Source organism: Pleurodeles waltl, chromosome 12 (assembly GCF_031143425.1).
Source record: "Pleurodeles waltl isolate 20211129_DDA chromosome 12, aPleWal1.hap1.20221129, whole genome shotgun sequence".
NCBI lineage: Eukaryota > Metazoa > Chordata > Amphibia > Caudata > Salamandridae > Pleurodeles > Pleurodeles waltl.
In genome coordinates, this window is record NC_090451.1 from 683928285 (window position 1) to 683953157 (window position 24873).

The window sequence follows — 24873 nt, forward strand, 5'->3', positions numbered from 1 at the left end:
TCCCAAGAAAATGGGGAACATTAATAAATCTGGTCCAGGACATCAAAGCAATCACACGTGACAATAAAAAAATACAGAGTTTTACTAGGAATGGCTTCCTGTATAGCCCGTTCATTTTGCTGTGTCATTTGAAAAAGCAGACCCTGCAGTATCAACTGGGATCTACAGTGGAAGCAGATCTCAAGGCAACAGAATGGATACATTTTGATAACTATGGAGACCAGACAAACTTTGGTTTGGTTAATGTACATAGAAATATATATTCAGGGCCTAATCTTTCTGATGTGCAACCGCAATTTCATCTCATAATAAAAAGGCTTGGCTGCACAAATACAAAACCTGTACCTCAGGGGTCTTTGGTCCCCTCAAGTAAAATCTACATGTAAACATCCTTGAATTCAGAGCAGTCAGGAAGGCCATGACGGCTGTACTGCTGCTGATCTCACAACAAGAGGAAATTATAAGAACAGACAGTATGATCACCCTGTATTACATAAGACAAGGAGGAGGACCAAAATCAAAAAACTGTCACAGGAAATTCAGCGGCTTTGACACTGAGTTTCACATGACAATATTATTGCAGAATCTTTAAATGGAAATGTGGACTGCCAATAATAAGAGCTGACATCAAGACAACTAGAATTGAGATTTCAGAGGTTCAGCATGCCTCTTTCGGTTCTCTTCACCACACTGAAGAACTCTAAATGCTAAAGCCACACAGGCAGTTGTTTCTCGGTACCTAGGGTGAATCATTTTCAACTCCTTGGTCAGAGATATTTGCATGTACTTTTGTCCCTAATATCACTGGTTGTGAGGGTTCTTTGGAATTTGAAAATAAGAGTGCACGCTGATGCGGACTACTCCAGCGTGATCCAGACAGTTTTGGTGACAGAGCTCTGGTTGATGGAGACACTGATCCAGTTCAAACCAGAATCAGTTCTTCTGTCCAAGGATCAGGGGCAAGTATTACATCACAACTGAGCCACCCTGCATCTCACTGCCTGAGTTTCTGCAGACCTAGAGCATGGCCTCTTTGAAATTCCATCAGATTGTAAAAAGATTATTCAGTCAGCCAGAGCTGCTTCCACAGTGAAGGCCTATTCCCTGAAATGGAAATGATGGTACATTTTCATTTCACCTACAGATATTGGTCCCCATTTGATGTGTCCATGTGAGATATTGCCGTTCGTTTAACCCCCTATTAGAGTCAGGTTCACAATATTCTTCCATGATGGTACACCTCATGGTTAATCAAGATACCACAGGACTCCACCCACACCTTTTTATTCCTAGCTAAAGTAGTTAACACATTTATGAGAAGAACTTTGTACACCTTTCCTCCTCTAGCAAAAATATCACCTGCTATTATAGAAGAACCATTCAGGTCTATACATTAGGCCTTTCTCAAAATGATTTAATTGAAAACTGTGTTTCTGTTAGTAACACAATGTACAACAGCATTAATGAAATCTAGATTTTTCCTCCTCCCTTACCTAAAGTTTGATAATAGTGAAGTGCCTATTTTTACAAATCCTAAATTCATACCTACTGCACCAACATCATTACATTAGAAAAAGAAGATTTATTTAATTATATTTTTTCTACAACCATCTACAGCTGTAGAAAGGTCTCTTCATTCCTTGGACCTCAAACGTTGTTTGAAATTTTACATTGGTAGAACAAAGGAAAGTAATTGGTTTCTTATGGAAATTCCAACAAGTTTTCCCCTTTCACAAAACAGTGCAAAGCAGGTTAGATAACTGTATCTCTTTGTGCAGTACAAAAGATTAGTGACCACTCAGGCACAAGCTTCGGGTGTATTCAACTAACAGCATATCTGCTGCTGCTGCAATCTTTGCTGGGATGCCCTTTCTTCTTATATGGAGAGCAGTGACTTGGACTACAACACACACCTTCCAGTTAAAAACTAAGATAGCAATGGGAGAGGCGGTACTGCACCCACTAGGCACCAGGGATGATTATTATTATTATTATTATTATTATTATTTTTTTAGGAAAGTCTAGGGATGGGAGCTTCACAGAATGGGCATGACAATGCCCCCACCCCTGAAAAAATGGGCAGTCTTTCTGTCCCCCTGGGGGTCAGATGGGGGTAATTATCCCTAATCTACCCCATTGAGGAGACAGAAAGGCCACTGGACACTGGGAATAATTTTTTCAAAAGAAAGAGGGTTGAGTGCTGCCCACCACCATGGGCATGGTTATGCCGCCACCTAACTGAAGGGGGCACCAGTCCTTCTGCTCCCTCTGCGAACTAAAGCATCTCCTTCCAATGGCAAGCAAGATGACATTTGTCTTTTTTGGGTGTTGATTTTACATATGGGCCAGGAGAGCTTGACTAACTCCCAATATCATCCCACTTGCAATAGTGAATGGCTGCACTTTTTGGGCTTGGCTAGACTGCTGCCTGGAAAAGCCTAGCAGACCCAAACACTTCTGAAAAATAGATTTATGGGGAAGTCCAGGTTGATGTGCTTCACATGCTCCACACTATTTCAGTACCTAAAATGCACTGAACACATCCAACTTTGACTGAAGTCACTAATTTTCTCTACAATTCTGTGATGGAAACTTCCGGAATCCACAAAATGTGTGATTTCAGGCAAAGTTGGAGGTTTGCAGGGCATTGTGTGTAAGTACTAATGGGATCCAGGCAAGTCATGCCATCCTGGATTCCCCTTGGTGTCTTGTTTAAAGAAAAAATGTGCAGGTTGGCTAGGTTTCCTTAGGTGACGGCTGAGCTAGGGTCCAAAATTTAGAGCTGCCCACAACGGAAAAAGAGGATCAGGTTTCGTTGGACAAATGTGCTACGACCATGTTACGTTTTGGGCCGTTTCCTGTTGCGGGCACTAGGTCTACCCACACAAGTGAGGTACCATTTTTATACGGAGACTTTGGGGAATGCCACTTTGAATTTTGTGGCTCCCCACACATTCCAGAACTTTCCAGCACAGAAATGTGAGAGAAAATGTGTTCTTTTAGTCAGAGTTTGAGGTTTGCAAGGGTTTCTGGGTAATAAATATGGTGAAAGACATGCAAGTCAGTCCACCCTGGATTCTCCTAGTTGTCTAGTTTTCAAAAATGTTCAGGTTGGCTAGGTTTCCCAATGTGCCAGCTGAGCTAGGGTCCAAAATCTAGAGCTATCCACATCGGAAAAAGGTCAGTTTTCGTTGGAAAAATGTGCTGCATTCATGTTGCGTTTTGGTCAGTTTCCTGTCAGGGGCACTAGTTCTATCCATACAAGAGAGTTACAATTTTTATCGGGTGGCTTGTGGAAACATAGAATAGTAGAACATAAATTAGTACAGGTACCCACAAATTCAGAGATGTAGAAATAACCATTGCTCCTAAACGCTATATCTTGTGCCCATTTTGGAACCACATAGGATCCCTTGATACCCATTTTTCACTCTGCCTATTTCGCTATAAGAATTGGTCTGCACTTGGTATTCAATGAAAAACCATTGTATGGGTCAGCTCAGTTGTTTGCTCTGGATAACTTGGTTCTTGGAGAACCTACCAACCCTATAGTCCCCGCAAACAGAAGGGTCTAGGGGATGTAATGATATATTTTCTTCCAGGGGATCCTCATCAATGGTCATAAACATTGAATATTCCCACCCCCGTGCGGGGATCCCGGAGCATATACAAAAACACACATGTATAAGTATGAAATATATATGAAAAATATAGCATTTTTTAGTAGACAATTTTCATACCAGATTCATGTATACATGTATATAACAGCAATGCAGACTATGTTGATAAACAGGCTAAAATGCTTTATTTCTATGGATTTTTTTTAATTTTTTTTTTTAAACACTCTCCTTTATAATTACAAGAAAAACTTTCTGAAGCCCCATAGCCGGGCACAGAAAAAGAAGTACCAGCAACACATGTGAAAAAAGAGAAAAAACTACATTGAAAACAATAGAGCATTATCAGCCAATAGGCTGCATGCAGGTTAATACAGCAGAACCACAAAATTTGGCACTGTGCCTTTAAGACCCTGAGCACCTCCAGTATCCCACCATGCCTCAGGGGTGAAGGAGAGGTGACAGTTGGTTCACAGTTAGGTCAGTTCTTTTTTCCGGCTTCTTCTGAGAGGATCCTGGAACATTGAGCTCTCAATTTTTCGGAGTTTTTCACAGAAAAATATTCAAAAACATTGTTTTTTCTACCTTCACTCGACGTTTTTCACCTTTTTCTGAGTGAGGGGGTTTTTCCTGACTGGAAAATGCCTTCTCTTTTTGTGAAGTGCCCTTCCTGTGGGAAGAAGAAGGCCCAGTCTGATCCACACTCTCTCTGTATTGTGTGTTTGCCTCAGAGCCACTGCCCTGACACATGCAGGCACTGTAAAAACATGTCCAAAAGGACTCTAAAGGACAGAGAGAAAATCAGACTTCATGGACTTCATGAGAGGCAGTTAAACATTGTCCTCTTCGCTTCCCAGGCAGTCAACAAGCCATTCTCATGAGAGACAGGCTAGATCGACGTCACCTGGTAAGAAAGTGCCTGTCTGTTCCCCATCAACGTCATCGCTGCCACCGTCGCATCATCGCAAATCGGCGTCAACGGCGGCCCGACCGACGTCGAAGGATACGACGTCGAAGGCGCACAGCCATCATCGGGACAGATCTCCGTCGAAGGCAACCCACCGATCGACGTCGAGCCAGCACTGTCGTGCTCATACGCCGTCGAAGGCATCACACCCCTCGACGGCACGGAAGACAACGTCGAGATCGCCTCAGCGGGGAGAGCAGAGGCTTCCGTCGTCAGCGGTCCATCACTCGACGGCGAAGCATACGAAAAAAGGAAAGATTTCAGAAGGAGGTACAGGCCTTACGACAAGCGCCCGTTCCAACAGAGGGTTCAAACCCCTCATCGGTCTCAAAGACCGCAGCAAAAACAAGGGCGTCCTCTCTTCTAGTCTCGCAAGGCCAAAAGAGACCAAGGATCAAGCAGACCTCAGCAGTCTACCCCCAAAGCCCCCGCAAAACAATGAAAGTTTGCTTCCCTTAATACCGTACACCACTCCGGTTGGGGGAAGTATTACAGAGTTCGCTCACGAGTGGCATGGCATAACAAAAGACAAATGGGTGCTGAACATTGTAGAGAGTGGATACTCTCTTCTTTTCCGACAACCTCCACCTCATTTGCCACCAACCAAGTCGAGACCTGCTCACATGAACTTACTATGCAAAGTGGTTTGCGCCCTGTTGCAGAAAAGAGCAATAGAAAAGGTGCCAGCTGCCCAAAGAGGAAAGGGGGTATACTCCTGCTATTTTCTAGTAGCAAAGAAGGGTCGGGAAGGAGCCTTCAGACCGATTCTAGACTTGAGGCTGCTCAACAAATACATATGGAAACAAAAATTCAGAATGCTGGCTCTTCATCAGATTTTCCCTCAACTGCATCGAGGAGGCTGGATGTGCTCCATAGATTTGCAGGATGCATATTTTCATATCCCGATCATTCCCAAACATCGGAAATTCCTACTGTTTGTGATAGCCTCCCAACACTATCAGTTCAAGGTGCTTCCTTTCGGCCTCAAATCTGCCCCTCGCGCATTCTCCAAGTGTGTAGCAACGGTAGCGGCGCATTTAAGGAAGCAGAAAATCTTCATTTATCCATACCTAGACGACTGGCTACTGAAAGCCTCCGCTCCGGAACAGGCGAAAAAGCATCTAGACATTGTCCTCAGTGTTTTTCGATCTCTAGGTCTGCAAGTCAACTTCCAAAAGTCCACCCTCATCCCAACACAAACCCTCCACTACCTGGGAACGATATTGAATACAGAACTAGAAAGAGTGTATCCTTCGGAGGAACGACTGTTATCAATAAGGAGGAAGTGTTGCGATCTTCTTGGTTCCCCCACGCCTATGGCCCGTCAGGTGACATCTCTGTTGGGCTCCATGGCCTCTTGCATTTTCATTGTCCCGAACGCCAGGTTGCATCTGAGACCTCTTCAAGAGGCTCTAGAGGAAAACTGGAATCAACACACAGGCCACTGGGAGGACAGGATGCTTCTTCCGGTAGGAACGCGACAATCATTACAATGGTGGATGCGCAGACATCACCTGTCAGTAGGAGTTCCTTTTCACCATCCAATCCCTTCCGACACTCTGGTAACGGATGCATCGCTTCAGGGCTGGGGAGCTCATCTGGGTTCCCTTGAAGCGCAGGGCTTGTGGTCCAGCAAAGAGAAGATGCACCATATCAACCTTCTGGAGCTCAGAGCGGTTCATCTGTCTCTCAAATCATTTGCGCCATTGATTCAGGGAAAGTCTCTCCTGGTGCAGACGGACAATACAACAACAATGTATTATCTGAATAAGCAAGGCGGTACGAGATCCCGGCCCCTGTCTCGGGAGTCTCAAACCATTTGGCATTGGCTCATAGTGAGGGGAATGTCTCTTACAGCAATTCACCTCCCAGGGCAGCAAAACGTGGAAGCTGACTTCCTAAGCAAAACCCTTGAGGACGGCCACGACTGGGTTCTTCACGACGAGGTAGTCGTAGACATCTTCGTTCAATGGGGTCAGCCTCAGTTAGATCTGTTTGCAGACGAGGTAAACAAAAAATGCCCAGACTTCGTGTCCAGGTTCTACCGTCCGGGGTCTCGAGGGAATGCCCTGTTGATAGACTGGTCAGGGATATTTCTCTACGCTTTTCCACCGATTCCCCTGATACCAGCGGTGATAAACAAACTCTGCAGATCCAACACCAAAATGATTCTCATAGCCCCACAATGGCCTCGACAGTTCTGGTACACGGATCTCCTCAACCTGTCAGAACAACCGCACAAGAGGCTGCCGTGCAGACCGGATCTCCTTTGCAGGCTGGGAGGCAAATTTCTTCACCCCAACCTTCCCTCTCTGAGCTTGACGGCATGGCTCCTGAATTCCTGCAGTATGGGCATCTAGGGCTCTCGCAGGAATGCATGAACATTTTAAAGGAGTCCAGAAGGCCCTCCACGCGGCGCTCTTACGCGTTCAAGTGGAAGAGATTCTACATATGGTGTCGTCAACAGGGTCAAAATCCTATTCTGGCTCAGGAGGAGGTCATATTGTCTTACCTGCTCCATCTGGCAAAATCAGGTCTGCTATTGTCATCTATTAGGGTACATGTATCTGCCATTACGGCTTATCGTAAGTCACCTTCTCAGGAATCCTTCTTTACAAGGCCAGTAGTCAAGGATTTCTTAGAAGGTTTAAAGAAGGTTTCTCCACCCATTCGAAAACCCTCGCCTCCATGGGAACTGAACATAGTGTTATCTAGACTCATGGGCCCTCCTTTCGAGCCTATCCACAAAGCTTCTTTGCAACACCTTACGTGGAAAACAGCTTTTCTCGTAGCCATTACTTCAGCTAGGAGGGTCAGCGAAATTCAGGCTTTGTCCTCCAAGGAACCGTATACGGTTTTCCATGAAAATAGAGTGGTTCTAAGAACTAATCCATCATTCTTACCGAAGGTGGTGTCGGATTTTCCCATCAATCAGACTATATCACTCCCAACTTTTTTCCCCAATCTGGATGCTCCAGCGGAGAAAGCCTTGCACTCCCTGGATTTGAAAAGAGTGCTAAAATTTTACCTGGATAAGACCAAATTGATTAGACGATCTCACCACCTGTTTGTAAATTACGGACAGGCGATGCAGCCTCAAAACGAACCATATCTAGATGGATAGTTTCATGTATTGTAACTGCATATCAATTGGCTAACAAACAGTTATTGGCTAGGCCTACGGCTCATTCGACAAGAGGAAAAGCGGCTACTGCTGCCCTCCTTAATAATGTTCCAATCTCTGAAATCTGTAAGGCCGCTACATGGAAATCTGTGCTCTGTGCATAAGTTTACTAGGCATTACTGTTAAGATTCAGATGCCAAAGCGGACGCTCAAGTTGGTCAAGCGTCTCTGAGAAATTTGTTTGCATAGTGTATGTCTTTGTCCTGCACTTCTATTAGATAGTCCGCAGAGATAAGGGATGGGCTTGCCAATCTATTAAATGTTTATGACTATTGATGAGGATCCCCTGGAAGAGAAGGATACGTTCCTTACCTGTAAATCCTAGTTCTCTTCCAGGGGTATCCTCATCAAAGTTATAAACAACCCACCCTCCTCCCCGAACGCAAGTCTCCTAGAAGTGCAGTACAGACCATCTATCTTATCTGTTGGATGCTTTGTCACCGTAAAAAAGTACTGACCTAACTGTGAACCAACTGTCACCTCTCCTTCACCCCTGAGGCATGGTGGGATACTGGAGGTGCTCAGGGTCTTAAAGGCACGGTGCCAAAGTTTGTGGTTCTGTTGTATTAACCTGCATGCAGCCTATTGTCTAATAATGCTCTATTGGTTTCAATGGAGTTTTGTGTTGCTGGTACTTCTTTTTCTGTGCCCGGCTATGGGGCTTGAGAAAGTTTTTCTTGTAATTATAAAGGAGAGTGCTTAACAAAAAAAAAAAAACTCCATAGAAATAAAGCATTTTAGCCTGTTTATCAACATAGTCTGCATTGCTGTTATACACATGTATACATGAATCTGGTATGAAAATTGTCTACTAACAAATGCTATATTTTTCATATATATTTAATTCTTAAACATGTGTGTTTTGTATACGCTCCGGGATCCCCGCCCGGGGGTGGGAATATTCAGTGTTTATGACTTTGATGAGGATACCCCTGGAAGAGAACTAGGATTTACAGATAAGTAACTTATCCTTCCTTTTATCAATCTGCCATTGTGATATAAAGTTACAAATGAAAATGTTGTCACATATGCCCATTTTTTCCTACTCATTTTCATTATTTTTTCAACAGTTATTTTCGTTGGGAAAACCTTGAGGGATCTACACATGACCCCTTGCTGAATTTGGAATTTTGTTTACTTATCAGAAATCTTTATCTTTTCTGGATCATCTATGGGTTTTACACTGGTTTCCACCACAAACTGGAAGTAGATTGAGAGCACAAAATATAGGGAAAATAGGCTACCTCTTAGAAAATGCTAAAACTGTGGTGCAAAATTAGGTTTTTAGATGAAGCTCTGTCTTTTCCTGGAAGCTGGGAAGATGGTGACTTTAGTACACCAAACATTTCATGGATGCCATTTTTTAGGGAAAAAACAGAGACTTTTATCTGGAGCACTTTTTCCCTACTTCTCTCAAAAAACTCAACATGTTGCTATATTTTGTCTAGTTTCTCAGTCCCCTTCAGGGGAATCCCCAGGTTGTTGTTAAGAAAGGACAAACATTTGGCATGGATGGCTTATGTGCACAAAAAGTTATGGAGGCCTAAGCGTGAACTACCCCAAATAGCCAAAAGAGGGCTCAGCACTTGGCGGAAATGGCCTAGCAGCGCAGGGGTTAATGTGGCAGCATGACTTCAGTCAATCAGAATTTATAAAGTGCAGCATCACCTAATAGGGTATAGAGGTGCTTGCAGGTCCCAGAGGCTTATTCGAACAGCCAGGTCTTGAGGACCATTCAGAATTCCAGAAGTGAGGTGATGGTCCGGAGGTGTGTGTCGAGCCTGTTCAGGTTTTTTCTGCGATATGAGAGAAGGAGCATCCTCCACTTCTGCTTCTGTAGCTGCAGGGTGTATGGTCAAGTGAAAGGGAGCCCGAGCATAGGCTTCTCATAGGTTGGTGGAATTTCAGAGTGTGATTTATGTATGAGCGTCCTCGGTTGTACAGAGCCTTGTGTGCGTGGGTCAGCAGCCTAAATTGGCTTCTCTTCTGTATGGGAAGCCAGTGGAGTTGCCTGAGGTGGGTTGTGATGTCGATTCATCGGGGAAGGCTGAGGATGGGTCTGGCTGTGGCATTGTGTATGGTTTGAAGTCTCTGTAGGTGGTGTGCGGCGATTCCTATGTAGAGGGTGTTGGCGTAGTCCAGACAACTGGTTATGAGGGCTTGTGTTGCAGTGAGTTTAATTTGTAGGGGTAGCTGTAGGAAAGTGCCTGATCCTCCCCCCCCCCCCCCCCCCCCCAAAAAAAACATTTTTGCCTTATGTTGATGCTAACTTGACTGAGAGTGTGCTGGAATCCTGCTAACCAGGCCCCAGCACAAGTGTTCTTTCACTTAAACTGTACCATTGTTTCCACAAGTGGCACACAGCTAAGTCCCTTGTAACAGGTACCAGTGGTACCAAGGGCTCTGTGGCCAGGGAGGGTCCCTAAGGGCTGCAGCATGTGTTGTGCCACCCTAAGGGACCCTCACCAAACACATGCACACAGCCATTGCAGCTTGTATGCTGGTGGGGAGAAAAAGGTAAAGTCGACATGGCATCCCTCTCTGGGTGCCATGCCTACCAACCACTGCCTGTGGCATAGGTAAGTCACTGCTCTAGCAGGCCCTACAGCCCTAAGGCAGGGTGCACTCTATCACAGGTGAAGGCAAAGCTGCATGAGCAATATGCCCGTACATTGTCTAAGTCCATTCTTAGACATTGTAAGTACAGTGTCGCCATATTAAATACATGGGCTGGGAGTTTGTCATTACGAACTCCACAGCTGCATGATGGCTTCACCGGAGACTGGGAAGTTCGGTATCAAACTTCTCAGCACAATAAACCCACAGTGATGCCAGTGTGGGATTTATTGTAAAATGCACACACAGGGCATCTTAGAGATGCCCCCTGTATTTCACCCAACCCTTTAGTTTAGGCAGACCGCTCTGTGCTAGCCTGCCACTAACATAAAAGTTTCTGACCCCGTGGGTTGAGGGCCTTTGTGCTCTCTGGAGTCAGGAACAAAGCCTGCTTTGGGTGGAGGTGCTTCACACCTCCCCCACTTCAGGAACTGCAACACTTTGCGGTCAGCCTCAAAGGCTCAAGCCTGCTGTTACAGTGCCCCCGGGCACTCCTGCTAGTGGAGATGCCCCCCCCCCCCCCCAGACCAAGCTGCACTTGTGGCGGCATGTCCCATGCGAAAATTAGGAAAAACAAGGAGTGTCCACTGCAGCTGGGACCACCTCTAAGGTGTCCAGAGCTAAAGTGACCTCGTCCTTGCAGAATCCTCCATCTTTCTTTGGAGGAGAGTAGCCAATAGAGATAGGACTGTGCCCCCCTCCCCAAAGAGAGTGGGCACAGGAATAGTAGCCATTGGCTGCTGCCCTCTGACCCCTCTAACGCCCTAAATATAGGATTTAAAGGCTCCCCTGAACCGGGCTCACCAGATTCCTGGCGACCTCAAGAAGAAGGAGGACTGAAGAACTGACTCCAGCAGTGAAGACTCCAGAAGACAACTGACTTGCCCCCAGCCCTACTGGCCTGTCTGCAGCTTCAAGACTGATGCTACAAAAATGTGATGCATCCTTCAGGACCAACGACCTCTACTAACCCCCAGTGGACTGCCTGCCCACCAGAGGACCAAGAATTCCCAAGGACAGCGGCCTTGTCTACAAGAAACATACCAGAAGGACTCAAGGACTCAAGAACTGCCCCGTATCCGTGAGCCCTGACCACTCTGTTCCAGACCCCTTCTGGCCAACACGAGGACACCTTCAGCCTAAACCTGGAGGACCCCCAGCGCTGCGACCGGATCACACAAAGATTCCTGACGCTCAAAGGTATCCCTGCACCGCAGTCCCCTGACCTTGGGGAATTCGACCGATGGTCCAGCAACATCCGGACGGCACCTCTCCCACTTTTCCAGCCTTTGGTTTTCCACAACCAACTCCCTGGGCCCAGCCTAAAGCATCTTTGTGACCCCTGAGGTTCCCTCATTGAGAAGCATTGGGCGTCCGACACTGTGTTGCACCCTGCACCAGGCTGCCCCTGGGCCGGTGATGGTGTGTGTTTAGTGCTACCTGTGCTGCCACCCCCACAAGTGCTCATCTAAACCCCAAGGTCTGTGCCTTGAAGTCGAGGGTACTTACTTGCAACCTGTTTCTTTCTGAGTGCCCCAAGTCCTCCTAGGATTCTGTTGAAAACCCAACACCAACATGCACCCCTGCATCCGGCCTGCCCTGTTTGCTGGTGGTGTAGTTTTGGGGTCAACTAGAACCTGGACCTGGGGAAATCCTAACCCCGATGACTGGGATCTTAAGTCAAGTACTTACCTGTAAACTGTGTTAGCACTTTTCCTCCCCTAGGACTGTATTGCTTCCTATGAGAAATTGCATTGTCTACTTTTGAAATTGAAAAGTGTTACTTACTTGTAAACTGTTTTATCTGCAAAACCTGAAAAAAGTACATTTGATGTATAACATTGATACAGTCTTACAACTGTACTTACCTGAAACAAAGATCCTTTTGTTTTAGAAATAAAGTACCAAAGTATATTTTGGCATATAAAAATATTGGCCTGGAGTTAGTCATTTAGTGTGTGCCTCATGCTTTGCACTACCCTCTGATAAGCCTAACTGCTTGACCACACTACCACAAAAGAGAGCATTAGTATTATCTATTATTGCCTCTGTTAAGCCTCTGGGGATCCACTGAACTCTGTGCACACTATACCTCATTTCGGTACAGTATATACAGAGGCAGCTGCCTACAGTGACATACTTCATCATTGATGGTTTTTCTCACCCTACTAGGATAGCACCAATGTGGTGAGCTCAACCACATGCAGGAGCTTGACTGCTTATGGGAGCTCTTCGATATTGAAAGCTTCTGGACAGTTCCCAGAGGTTCAGTTTGTGAATTATAAAGTGGTTATGGATTTACCCTAATAATCTACTCAAAGGAACCCATACCAGGATTAAAATAAAATAAAAAGATTCCTTTTAGAAATACAATACTTCTGGCATCTTTAGTCTGCCAATATGTTTTGACAGATTTCTCATATGCCCATGAGGGTTTCTCTGCCTTTTCAGGGCACCTAGACCACCCTACCTATTCTAAACTTTGTGTATGGAAATAGTGAAAGAAAGGAGATATAATAAATGGCGGTGCCCTCTATTGTAAACTTTCAATTCCATGTCTGTTAAGTGTGTATTATGTGCAAACAGGTATTCATACACCTTCCTATGTTGATCATGTCTTATAGCTTATTGCTGTGGTGTTGGATCTAACACTTTCTTTTGTGGAATTAACTTCAGATCCCCTAATGGATGTCCTCCATTAAAGTCAATCGGGGGTTGAACCACTGCTCCCTTAAAGCGAATTCCTACATGACGTTTTGTTGGGGGCTTGGGCTCAGCCTGATACAGGGGCCCCTGTTGATTGGGCTATAACTCACAAGCACCTACCTGCCCCTGGTCTCACAAGACATCCCTACTCATCGATGATAGGTGGTACAGACCTCTTTGGCCTCCCATGATATCGAGTCTCTCTCACATGTCCCATCTGATACAGATTCCACAGTCTAGATGTCTGTGGCAGACATATTTTTTCCTCCACAAGTTCTGCTCTACACTCTATAAATACATCTTGTGTTCTTGGGCGGTTCTCTCATTCTTTATGGGACTCATTGGCAAACATCTTGCCTATGCTTCCGGAAGTTATCAGAATCACTCTTAGTCTTATCATTCAAGATGATCAGCAAGCTGCTAAACAGATCATTCACTGTGGTATGGATACTACTGACTCTGTAGGACGAGCTATGGTTTCCTCAATTGTGATACATCGCAATGCCTGGTTACGTACCTCTGGATTTTCAGTGCCAATTCAAACCCACATTGATTGGCATGCCGTTCGATGGTGCCCATTTATTTGGTGCACAGGCAGACTCGGCTGTAAGGAGTTTTCGTGATAGGAGGGGTATATCAGAAATTTAGCTTGGTTCCTCCCTACTCTTTGGTCTTACTTATTTCACTGTGAGCCATGCATCGGCAGTTCTTTCAGTTCTTTGTCTGTTTCACCTAATGGTAGCACCCGGTGGGGGTTCCTGCTTTTGGCAGATATTATTTTTCCTTAAATTGTCAAGAAGTTTATTGGGATGTGTATTGCCCTGGGATCCTATGGTGCTTTTCATGTCTGATATTTTAAGGCTACTTTCATTATTGTTATAAGTAGAAGTGGTGGTTTTCCACTACAAGTTTGTCGATAACAGCCTGTTACAGGATTATCTCTTTTTAATACACCCGATATAAAGGTGATATTGTTTATCCTGAAGAAGAACTTCTGCTCAAGAGTTGTGACCTTCATGGTATATACCATACTCTAAGTGGAGTATTTGCTTGTATGCCGGTGAGCATTCATATATATGTGCACAGTCTGGATTTCTTAACATGTGGGCTATTACACCTTCAATTGGGGCTACAGAGTTGCTTCCTGTGCAGTGAGTTAGTTTTTCTAACTTGTGAGATACTGGATTTAGACATGTTTCCCTTGTAGAGAACTTCATTAACAGTTCCTTTTGAGTGTTAGTATATTGTTTAATCTCTGTTCATAGAGGTTTCTTTATAAGGATTATCCAGCTCTAAGGGTGTCTGTTTACTAAGTCTTTCTTGTACTGTCAGGTAAGATAGCTGTTGATCTACACTAATTGTGGTGTATGTTCTACTTTTACCTATGATACAGTAGTATCAGTTTTTCTACTTTTGATCAATTTGATACTTTAAAAGCCAGAAAGTATCATCTTCGGGCCTTTAAGCCTTTCCTTGTTTTGGTCTTAAAGGTTTTATATTAGATAATCATCACAGTTTTATGGATTTTCTACACTTTGTTGTAGACATTTGTATGCTGTCGACATGTTATTTGAACATTATTCTTTTCTTTTCCTGGCTTCAATTAGTTTATCGTGGGCCTTCATTGACATGTATCTTTGCAGACTCTGTTCAGTCTCTTTTATAATTAATATTTATTGAATCTTTAGAAGTTGCTCTGTGCTTTTGCATTTGCACTGCAGACGTACTTCATTTCGGAAGGGTTTTACCCTCTTCAGGGGTACTTCTTCTCTATGAAGATATTTATATCTTTTGTGCTTGAGGAGGTTAGATGTTAATACCTCATCTAGGTACAGCTGTTTTCATCATCACCTGACTCTAGTAATAATACGTTTGGTTCACACTTTCGGAAGTGTTGTCATAAAACGGAATATACAAAAAGGGACTAATTGTTTTTATTTCAGGATCGAGTAAATTTTCTGTTTTTGCGTCATTGACAGTGGAGTCTTATTTATTATAAGAATCACATGCTCACCTTGGTTTCTGCAACATATACATATATATTTTTTTAAAGAGAAATATATATTTAATTGGTTACTACATAGGCAATTGTTTTTCCACTCCTTTTTCAGTAGGTTTCGCCCAGAAATTCTGAGTTGTGAAATAGGTTAAGGCTCATCCTACATTATTATGAATGGCTGGTCTTTTTTAATTGTTCTAGGCTGGTTTTGTTCTAGGAACAGATTTTTAATGGTCTCGATCATGGGTAATGCTTTCTCCATTCTCTTAACGTTTTTATGATTGTTTCTTACTGTGGTCCTTTACTCAGTTCTTTTAGTAAAAGAGAATACCTTTCCTCATAGGGATTCTTATGAATGCACGATCTTTTCTCTTGCACTAGACCAGTTTTCTTCTAGTTGGAGACTTTCAATATTTATGGGTCGCTTCTGACATACAGTTGACTTACTAACATGGATGAGCTTAAACCCATGTTTTTCATGACTTACGATTTTATTTATCTGTGGTTCCTTCCACAGGCTTTGATGTTATAGAGTATATTAATACACACCTTAACTATTATGATTGTCCGGTCTTTTTCTCTTGTTCTAGACCAGTTTTGTGATACTTAGAAGCTTTTTTGGGAGGTCTCAGATTGCATTCCTCCACTGGGTTACTATGACTTTGGTGTCTGATTCTAAAGTAAGTCATCTGCGGCTAGATGTCTCTATCAGATGAACAAGTTACTTATTCCGTAACACATTATCTGGTAGAGACAGGATCTAGCGACAGATTCCTTAACCACCATCCCATCCTCCCGCTCTGCAAACTGATTTCTTTTTGGTCTCAGATTAGGAATTCTATGATTATTTGACACTGGCTTATCTTTTGTTCTAGCACACTGTTTCAATAGGGAATTTCTATAATTAGCTCCACGTTTTGAGCGTGGAAAATAGTCACAGAATAAACTGAGCATCGGCGAGGGGGTTATATGGATACTGTTAATGTCACATACGATGGACGACGTCGATATGGAGTCACGCGACACCCTCTTCCAACGTGCAGATGTGCCAATGGAAAAAGGTTTCTGGATCCAGGCTTGCGCAAGGGAATATTCTAAATAAAGGAATGTGTGGCTACATCCTGTCTCTACCAGATAACGCATTACCGAAGGTAAGTAACATGTTCTCAACGGCGACATAACAAAAATTTACATACAATGACACATACAAGACACACAAATATGGTGGAGGCATTTCTATGTGGAATGGTAAGTTCTCTATGCTACCTCTAGTATGTAGTGCCTTCATATCACTAATAAGGCATGTCCAGTTGGTTGCATCTCTGCAGTTGGCCTTATGAAAGGCAGCATTCTTATTAGTGATAACGTCAGCAAGGCCCATCAGACAAATGCAAGCTTTTTCTTTATAGCTTCCCTATCTATAATTTGACAAGGAGAAAGTTGCTTCATATATGAATACTAAATACATAGACAAGGAAAACACCTCTATTACATTTAAATTATGATATTCATTTAACATCAATTTTTTTCTACAACCATCTACACTGCAGAAAGGTCTTTTCATTCCTTGGGCCTTTAATGATGTTTAAAATTGTGTATTGATAGAACATAGGACTTTCAAATGAGTGATCAGCTATTTATTTCATTCAGAGCCTCTAACAAACTCCCTGTGCCAAAAGAGGACATAATATGTTGTATCAATACCTATATCTTCTTCTGACATTTCAAAGCAGGGTGTCCTCTGAGACACCAGTCTTCAACCAACACTGTTCACCAAGCATTACTGTATGAATATTCTGTCAAAAACAAAACTGGCATTGGAACTCGCAGTGCTGCACAACCATTTCCATTAAGGTAAGCTTCGTTTCCATCTGTGTCTGATGTAATCTCTGCCTTAGTGATTATAATTCAAGCATTTTAATATGTGTAACACCCAGTGCTGGAGCACAAAACGTTACCTACATGTAACTAAAGTTTCCCAGCCTATTATTTTTCATCCATCATTTCTCCATCATGTTATACCTACCCTGCTCCCTGTCCATGAGGCTACTGATAACTTCATAATATATGCTAAGAAAAACTGAAAGTTGGTGTCTCTGAGGAGGGTTGAAATTCTGGGCCCCTCCAACTGATTGGCTAGGCTTCGGTCATTAACAAAGAAGGGTAGATTACTGCTAGTCTATGGTTGTTTTCAATTTTTTCCAATGTCAATTCCTGTATTGGAATACAGATCTGCTACCATTGACCACTGGGGGTTAGCACCCTGATGCTGGGGAATATTTTAAGCAAGTGAATCCACATAGGAGATCAGTGCTTGGAAAACTGTAGTTACAGGTAAGTAACTTTATCTTATTTCCACACAAAAACGTTTATATTAAATACGTGTCTGCCTAGCTGATTAAAAACTATATTACTAAAAAATACAAAACATGTTTTAAATATTGTAATATTCTAAGTAAGCCTGTTGTGATAATTGGTAAAGTGCTATGATGCCTAAGTTGTCCTTGGTCACATTAAAGAAACGTACAATTAAATAAATAAATAGCATGCAAGGCCTCCATTTTTTACATGAGACTGGGTTCTCATTTTCACATTTTGTAGCTGGATATGTCTCTTCAAGTACAAATGCTCGTTGACCATATTTAAACTGTTTTACTGTTTTGCTTGCTGGTATTTGTTCCTTAAACAGACTTTGCTCTATTGTCTCCCTTTCTAGTGCTCCATTCTACAAAATCATTGTTCCAACTGTGGATACAGTCCGTTACAACTTCATTGTGAATGCTTTGGTGTCCAATCAGACACCTGTGTTGCTGGTAGGTCCAGTGGGTACCGGTAAAACCTCCATTGCTCAGGGCGTGCTGCAATCTCTGGACTCCAGGTGGGCCGTATTGACAGTCAACATGTCTGCTCAGGTAAGACACATCTGGAGTACAGCCTGTTTTCTGGGCATTACAGCATGGAGGGTTTCTAGGTAAATGCTGCAAATGTTTGAAAAAGCATGCAAATCCATGAAGGATTTGATGTTGGAGAAGAAAACACTCACTCACTTTCATGTCTCTCTCTCTCTTCCTCCATCCTCTCTCTAAAAGTAAGTTATTTCCACCATGTCAGTCTTGGTGTCCCTTCTGCTTAATTGGTTGAGAAGGCCTGTACCGAAGACAGAAGCAGAAATTAAGTTCTCCAAAACATGGTTATTCTTTGAATTTTTCAGCAGCTGTCTCCTTATACTTTACCTCATTTCTATCTCCTGTACCTTTTTTTGGTTCTGCCTTTTCATTTTGATACAAACTCAAAAATTACCTATCTCTTTCTACGTGTTCCTATAATAAAGTGAGCTTCAGGAAATACATATGGTACTAGAGTTTTTTCTCTGCAGCTGATCTTTATCAGGCCTATATGTCCTTCTCAGGATTTTTTTTTTATCTGGTTAGTACTTGCACGTTGCAGCAAAACTCCAGCGGAAGTCTGTAAAGATGCCGCTTCTTTCACTGCCAATGGTAGGACTGGTACAGCAGGAGTTTAAAGATTTTGTGGTACATCATGATATTTCTAAAAAGAGGTATTTGAGACAGTACCTCAAATGCTACACATTTCAGCATCTATGTACCAGTATCAGTGTCCCCATCCCCGTTGGATGGTCATGCTTGATCTCAGTGCTTCAAACTTGATATGGTTGTTATAGTTCTGCAGGAGCACGCCAAACAGACTTTAGACATTCTGATTTAGGTAAGGGTAGATGAGCTAAGTCCCAAGAATGCCATCAGAAACTGTGTATAGTATATTTCAATGGAGATTTAATCGGGCTTCTTCCAGGGCTCCAATCTTTTGCGTACTACCTTTAACTAGTGTATCTTCAATAATCAAAAACATCAGAATGTCTCACATTTACAGAAACCTTGTACCATTCAGTGAAAGAGGAACAGGCTCTTTATTCTCCAGTACAGGATCCTACAACAGACCTTAATTTGAAAACTCCCTTTTCTGCATATAACAGAAAGCAAAACAGTAAGGCTATGAAAGAGAAGAAGGTTAAGATGTGGAAAACCTGGGGCGTGGCCGAGGCGTCAAGATGGCGGTCACACTTTAGTAGTGCTTCGGACCCCTCCATTATCTGCCTCTGGTAGTGTTCTCCTGCCCTGCACTCTGTATCGAGATGGATGCGGGATGCACCCTGGAGTCCGGGGTAACATTTGGTCTGGCGAAAGGAGCAAGTGGAGGCTTGTGGGATGCCGAATGCTAGGAGACAGTTTGCGCCACAAAATAGCAGCTGGAAGCTGCTGAGGGGGCACCCGGCCGGTGTCTGCACCAGAGCTTTGGAGAGCACCATTGACATGGCGGGACTGGAGGGCCTGCCGGCTGACTGCAAGGATTGTACAGGAGTGGCCCGGCAGCTGAATGAACCGGGCCGCGGTGGAGCCACACTGAAGACGGCAGCACGGATGAGGACGTAGCGTGGGGCCGGACCGAGGCCTCAGGGGCCGGCCGCTGCAGAAGCACTGAGGTGGTACGGCTGCGCCTCGGTGCTGGCCTGCGAAGGGACGTGGCAGGGCAGTGTGCCCTGGCATAGGCCCCTGAAGCTGGGACCACGTTCTGCCCTGGGTCCATGCCCCTGCTCTCTGCTGCCTTGCATCACGGAGGCAGAAGAAGAGACGGACCGGTGTTGGATAGTGGCCCGCGCCACAGCAGAGTAGCCAGGCGCAACAGGGCCCACCTGGCCATAGAGAAGGACGGGGTCTCGGCGGGCTCCATTGGCAGAGTCAGATGAGTGGGCCCGTCGGATTGCTGAGGCACACGTCCTAAGAGCGGCACCACCCTCAGGCATCAGAGACCGGATAGGACCTGGAGACGACGGCTGTTGGGCATACGCTGGTGGCCTGGGATCCTGTGGACTACCGGCGCGGGGTGTACCTGCAGGGCACAAGAGTCAGTGATGTGGAGGACTGAGGCGCTGGCCATGTGATTCACACTGGAAATGTTTAAAATCTGATTCACCCTAGATTGATTGCCTGCATAATGCCAAGGGGCCCACCTCAAGCTGAAAAAGATGTAAGGCGTGAGACGCATGTGCTCCGCACTTGCTTTGTTTTGCCCCTCAGGGCGAGAGGACCCACCGGTAACAAGACTATTGAGCCAAAGTGACTGTTGCCGGCGACTGTGTTGTGGGGCGAGACCCCATCCCGGTGGCCCCGCGGAACTTAAGGCGGCAGGGCAAAGGAAGCCAGTTGATTCCACTGAGGCGGATGTTGGTCCCAGTATGGGCTTAGGTCAACAATCTGGGTCTCCTGTGAAGGCATCTGTAACCTGGACTGGATCTGCAGCTACCATGGTGGCCTTTCCTGATTGCTCTCTCCTGGACTGCTCAGTGCCTGCATCACCGTGGGCGCGGGTAAGAAAGGAGCGTGACCATAGTCCCTCATGGACGTGCAGGCTGCTGCAACTCAAGTAAAGCTGAAGCAAATGTAATCTGCCTGTGCCTTAGGCAGGGATATCCGCGAAGCTTGGGTACATGACCACTGTAACTAGTAGTGGACTTTCTTCAGATCTAAACGAGCTCCCATTTGCAACTGCTGTGAACACATACCAGGAGGGCTACGATGGTTAAGGACAAACCGGCTTGGTCTACTTCGATGCAAACACGCATGGAACAGTTTACTACGGGTCCAAGCTCAACTCACGCAGGTGACCTGGCATTGGGTGGTCCTGGTGGGAAATCGTTGCCCGCTGGAGACCAAACAGCGGTGAAGATGAAAATCGGGGATGTCAAAGTAGATGTGGCTCTAGTGCGCCAAGATCTCCTCAACACAACTGCAAGGATCACAGATGTGCAATCTAGAATATCCAACATGGAAGACAAAATGACTACCTTAAATTTCAAGTGTCAAAATTGCTAGTCTGGACATCAGAATTGCATCGCAGGGCAGAGGACGCTGAAAAGCGCTCAAGACAAAACAACATCCATATCATAGGACTTCCTGGGAACGTTAACCTCCTCCTTGAAATCTTGCCTGGAAGAGTGGTTCAAATCATGGGTGCTGGTGGAGCGCCTCACACCATGGTTTGCCATAGAGCTAGCTCCATCAAGCTCTGCTGGTCGGACCCCCGCCAGGCTCTCCCCCACACCCTGTGATACTTCGGATCTTTCATTTTAAGGACAGATATGCGATGTTACAGGAGGCAAGTGGAAAAAAGGACTTGTGCTGTGACGGAGGTCCTTATATTCACAGACTATACAAGAGAAGTCCAACTACTAACTATGTAGATGTTAAACAAAAATTGAGAGCAATGGAGATACCTTACCGTCTTCTCTTTCCCGCTAAGCTCAAAGCGGTGCACAACAACAAAGCTTACTTCTTTGAGACTCTGCAGCCGCATGGACGTGGGCCCCTTTGGGCTCCCTGGGGGTGGCTCCCCGTGGAATTGTGAGGTGCTGCCAATGGATGGCCGCTGCCTGAGCATCCAGCAATTACTTGCAGCGGTGAAACAGGGACGGAGCTGCGAACAGGGGGAGGGGCACCTGAGCCCTTGAATGCCCCAGTGACTCTGACCTATCCCGTAGTCCGGCGCTGTGACATTCCCGCTGGGAAAGGAATAAGGAGAGGGCGAGGACAGCTACAACTAACTAATGCTCTTCAATCCGACACCATGGAGGGTCCCACCACTGCCTATTAGATTGGGGTTAAGAACTTTCTAACTTAGAGAGTTAAATGTTTTATAAGGGCAACAGATGCTTCATGGGGGGAGTAAGGGGGTGCGGGAATTTGCACCAGGTTGCATGGCATTTGTTATTGTTATTCAGAATCAATGTTTGTTTGCTTTATTCATCACGTGCACAGGGAGGTAGGCACATTCTGCTATATAACAGGTACCATCACACACACCTGGGCAATAACCCTGTTCTGTTGGTTGGGGATCTGGATGGTATCCGGAAGGACCTGCAAAAAAGCGCTCAGCTAACATATTCCCACAGGTACGATGCAAATTATTTCATGGAACGTTAATGGTCTAGACAAGATCAAGCGCACAATGGTACTTGCGCTCGTTCATCGCCACCGATCTGACATGCTCTTGCTGCAAGAGACCCATCTTCTCGGGACCGCTTTCAGTTCCTGGCCCGTAGGTGCTTTGACAGGGTGTACCATGCGGGGTTTGCTCGTGGGTCAAGGGGGGTAGCGGTACTGGTTCACCGCGCCTTTCCTATGGTGGTCACTCAGGTGCAGAGGGACCTACAGGGGCAATATGTGATCCTGACCAGGAAGGTAGATGGCCTTACCGTCAACGTTATCAGTGTATGTGCCCCTCCAGCGGCCGTGCTCAAGACTCTACACGACCTCACTAACCTGCTCCTAGCTTTGCCCCAGGGAGTCACGATTCTGGGAGGAGATTTTAACGCAGTCCCTGACCCCGTGTTGGATGTGACGGGATCCTCATTGGCCCATAGGCAGACCGCGGTCTCAGGACTGTCGAACTGGCTGGCGTCTGTGGGGCTGTGTGATGCATGGAGAGTCTGGCACCCGCGGCGCTGGCAGTTAACGCGTACTTAGGCAGCATACCGTACCCAATATAGAATTGATCTTGTTATATTATCTGCTACAGATTGCTGGCATCTCAAACACATTGAAATTATACCGAGGGGGTATATCAGAACCTGTTCCACTCCAGTTCGTACTGGGGTCCGCTCAAGCAGAGATCCGCCCTATGTGGCGCAGGAACGCATGGTACCTGCTGCACCAGCCCCATGTCCAACAACTGCTGGAAACACTACAGGAATATTTTATTCTTAATACGGATTTGGTCTCCTCACCAGGTATTCTCTGGGGATGAGCAAAGCAGTGGTACGGGGCATGGCCAAGAGCCTCATCCGCTCTCCGGAGCGGCCCCAGACCCTACACATTACCCAATTGAGGCCCGAGCCACCTAACTAGAAGCGGAGTAATCTATTTAGCCGAATGAAGCGGTGACCAGGCAACTCCTGCTGATACGGGACGAGATCTGTGATCATTCTTTAGAGGTGGCTAAACACCTGTGACGTGCAGTTAATGCCAGGGTGTAAGGGTGGGGGGACAAAAATGGGAAACTGCTTTACTGGTTGGCTTCACGCCATCAATCATCTAGAATTATCCCTGAAATTTTTAACACGCATGGGACAGCCTGTTACTAAACTTCAAGACGTGGCGGATACATTTGCTTCCTACTATGAGGTAGTCTACAGGTCCTCTTCGGCGATTGACCGGGAACATGCTCGCCAATTCTTAAGACGTTCCCCTCCCTGTACTGCTTCATGCAGAGGCAGTTATCCTGGCCAACCCATGAACGAACGAAGAAATCAATGATGCAATTTCCTCACTGGGAACTGACAAGACTCCCGGACCTGACGGATTTCCATCGGAATACTATAAAATATTTTGAGACGACTTAACACCACACCTCAAAGCCTTATATGAGGAGGGTGACCGACTGGGCTCCTTTCCGGAGGGACTAGATATGACCACTGTTGTGGTGCTTCCCAAAACTCAACTGCTGTCACGACTTTGTGCTGACTACAGAACAATCTCCCTTATTAACAGTGAGGTGAAGATTTACGCCATGATTCTTGCATTTCATCTTAAAAGGGTCCTGCCATTACTGATCCACTTGGACCTATGTGGATTTATGGCCAACCAAGGCACGGGACATTGTGTACGTCGTCTACACGTGGCCTTAGCATGACGTCACCAGTTCCCCCAGGACCTGGCACTTCTCTTTGTTGATTTTGAGGAGGCCTTTGATACTGTGGACTGGGAGTTTCTCTTTTTAGTGTTGCAGTGTGCTGGCTTGGGGCCTAGATTTTGTCGATTGCTCCATGCCTTATACGCCAATCCCATGGCCCGGGTACAGGTCAATGGTATCTTATCCTTCTCCTTCCTTATCCGCCGGGGAACACGTTAGGGCTGCCCTCTTTCTCCTCCTCTGTGCCCTGGCCATTGAGCCTTTGGCATAACTGATTAGAATTGACCCTCTGTATCGTGGCTGGAACTGGGGTAATGCATATGAAGACAGTGTGGCTCTGTATGCTGATGATGTCTTGCTATACATGGCGGAACCCAGTGAATCCCACCTGAGAAGTTTTCACCTCCTCTGCTGTTATGTAGAGGCATCGGGCTTAAAATGAACCCCACCAGATCGGTACTGGTACCCTTAACATCACCACAGGAGTGATACGATTGGCAGGGAATAGTACCTATTCGTCGGTTGAGCTTCAAGTACTTAAGTATATGGGTGGCCCTCCTCCCGGAGCTAACATGGTCCCTAAACCTGACACCGTGGATGTCTCAAACTAAGGCAGACCTGCAGCGATGGCAGGCGCTGCCATTAAATGTTTTGGGCCGTGTGGCCTTACATAAAATGATGATACTGCAGCGTATTTTGTACATGCTCCAAGACCACCTGTTCCCGCACTTCTAGTTCCATACATTAGACAGGGCAACAACCTCATTCCTCTGGTATGGGTAGAGGCACCGAATTGCACTGCAACACTGCCAAAGGGGGGTACACAACGGGGGGATGAGTATGGCTAACCCTTATTTATACTACTTAGCAACACAGCTCCTGCTCGTGCATGACTGGATTAATGGGGGGGGATATCAGGCTTATCAGTTGGAATTGGCTACACTTAGCTTTCCACAAATTTTAGACTTACTCTATGGTTCAGTACTCTCCCGTGAGATGGATCCAGTGAATAGAGCAGTGTTTCTCGCATGGCGTGCGGCCCTGCGTCACACTCGATTAAATAATGTCATTACCCAGC

General features: G+C 45.3%; 1 protein-coding gene across 1 annotated transcript in view; it reads left to right on the forward strand.

The window, feature by feature from the left end:
* DNAH2 (dynein axonemal heavy chain 2) overlaps positions 1-24873 on the forward strand; it is a 1666550-nt gene that overhangs the window by 1038001 nt on the left and 603676 nt on the right. Inside the window, exon 49 of the mRNA XM_069218683.1 lies at positions 17806-18001. Coding sequence (XP_069074784.1) covers positions 17806-18001 — 196 coding nt within the window. The remainder of the gene's footprint in view (positions 1-17805; positions 18002-24873) is intronic.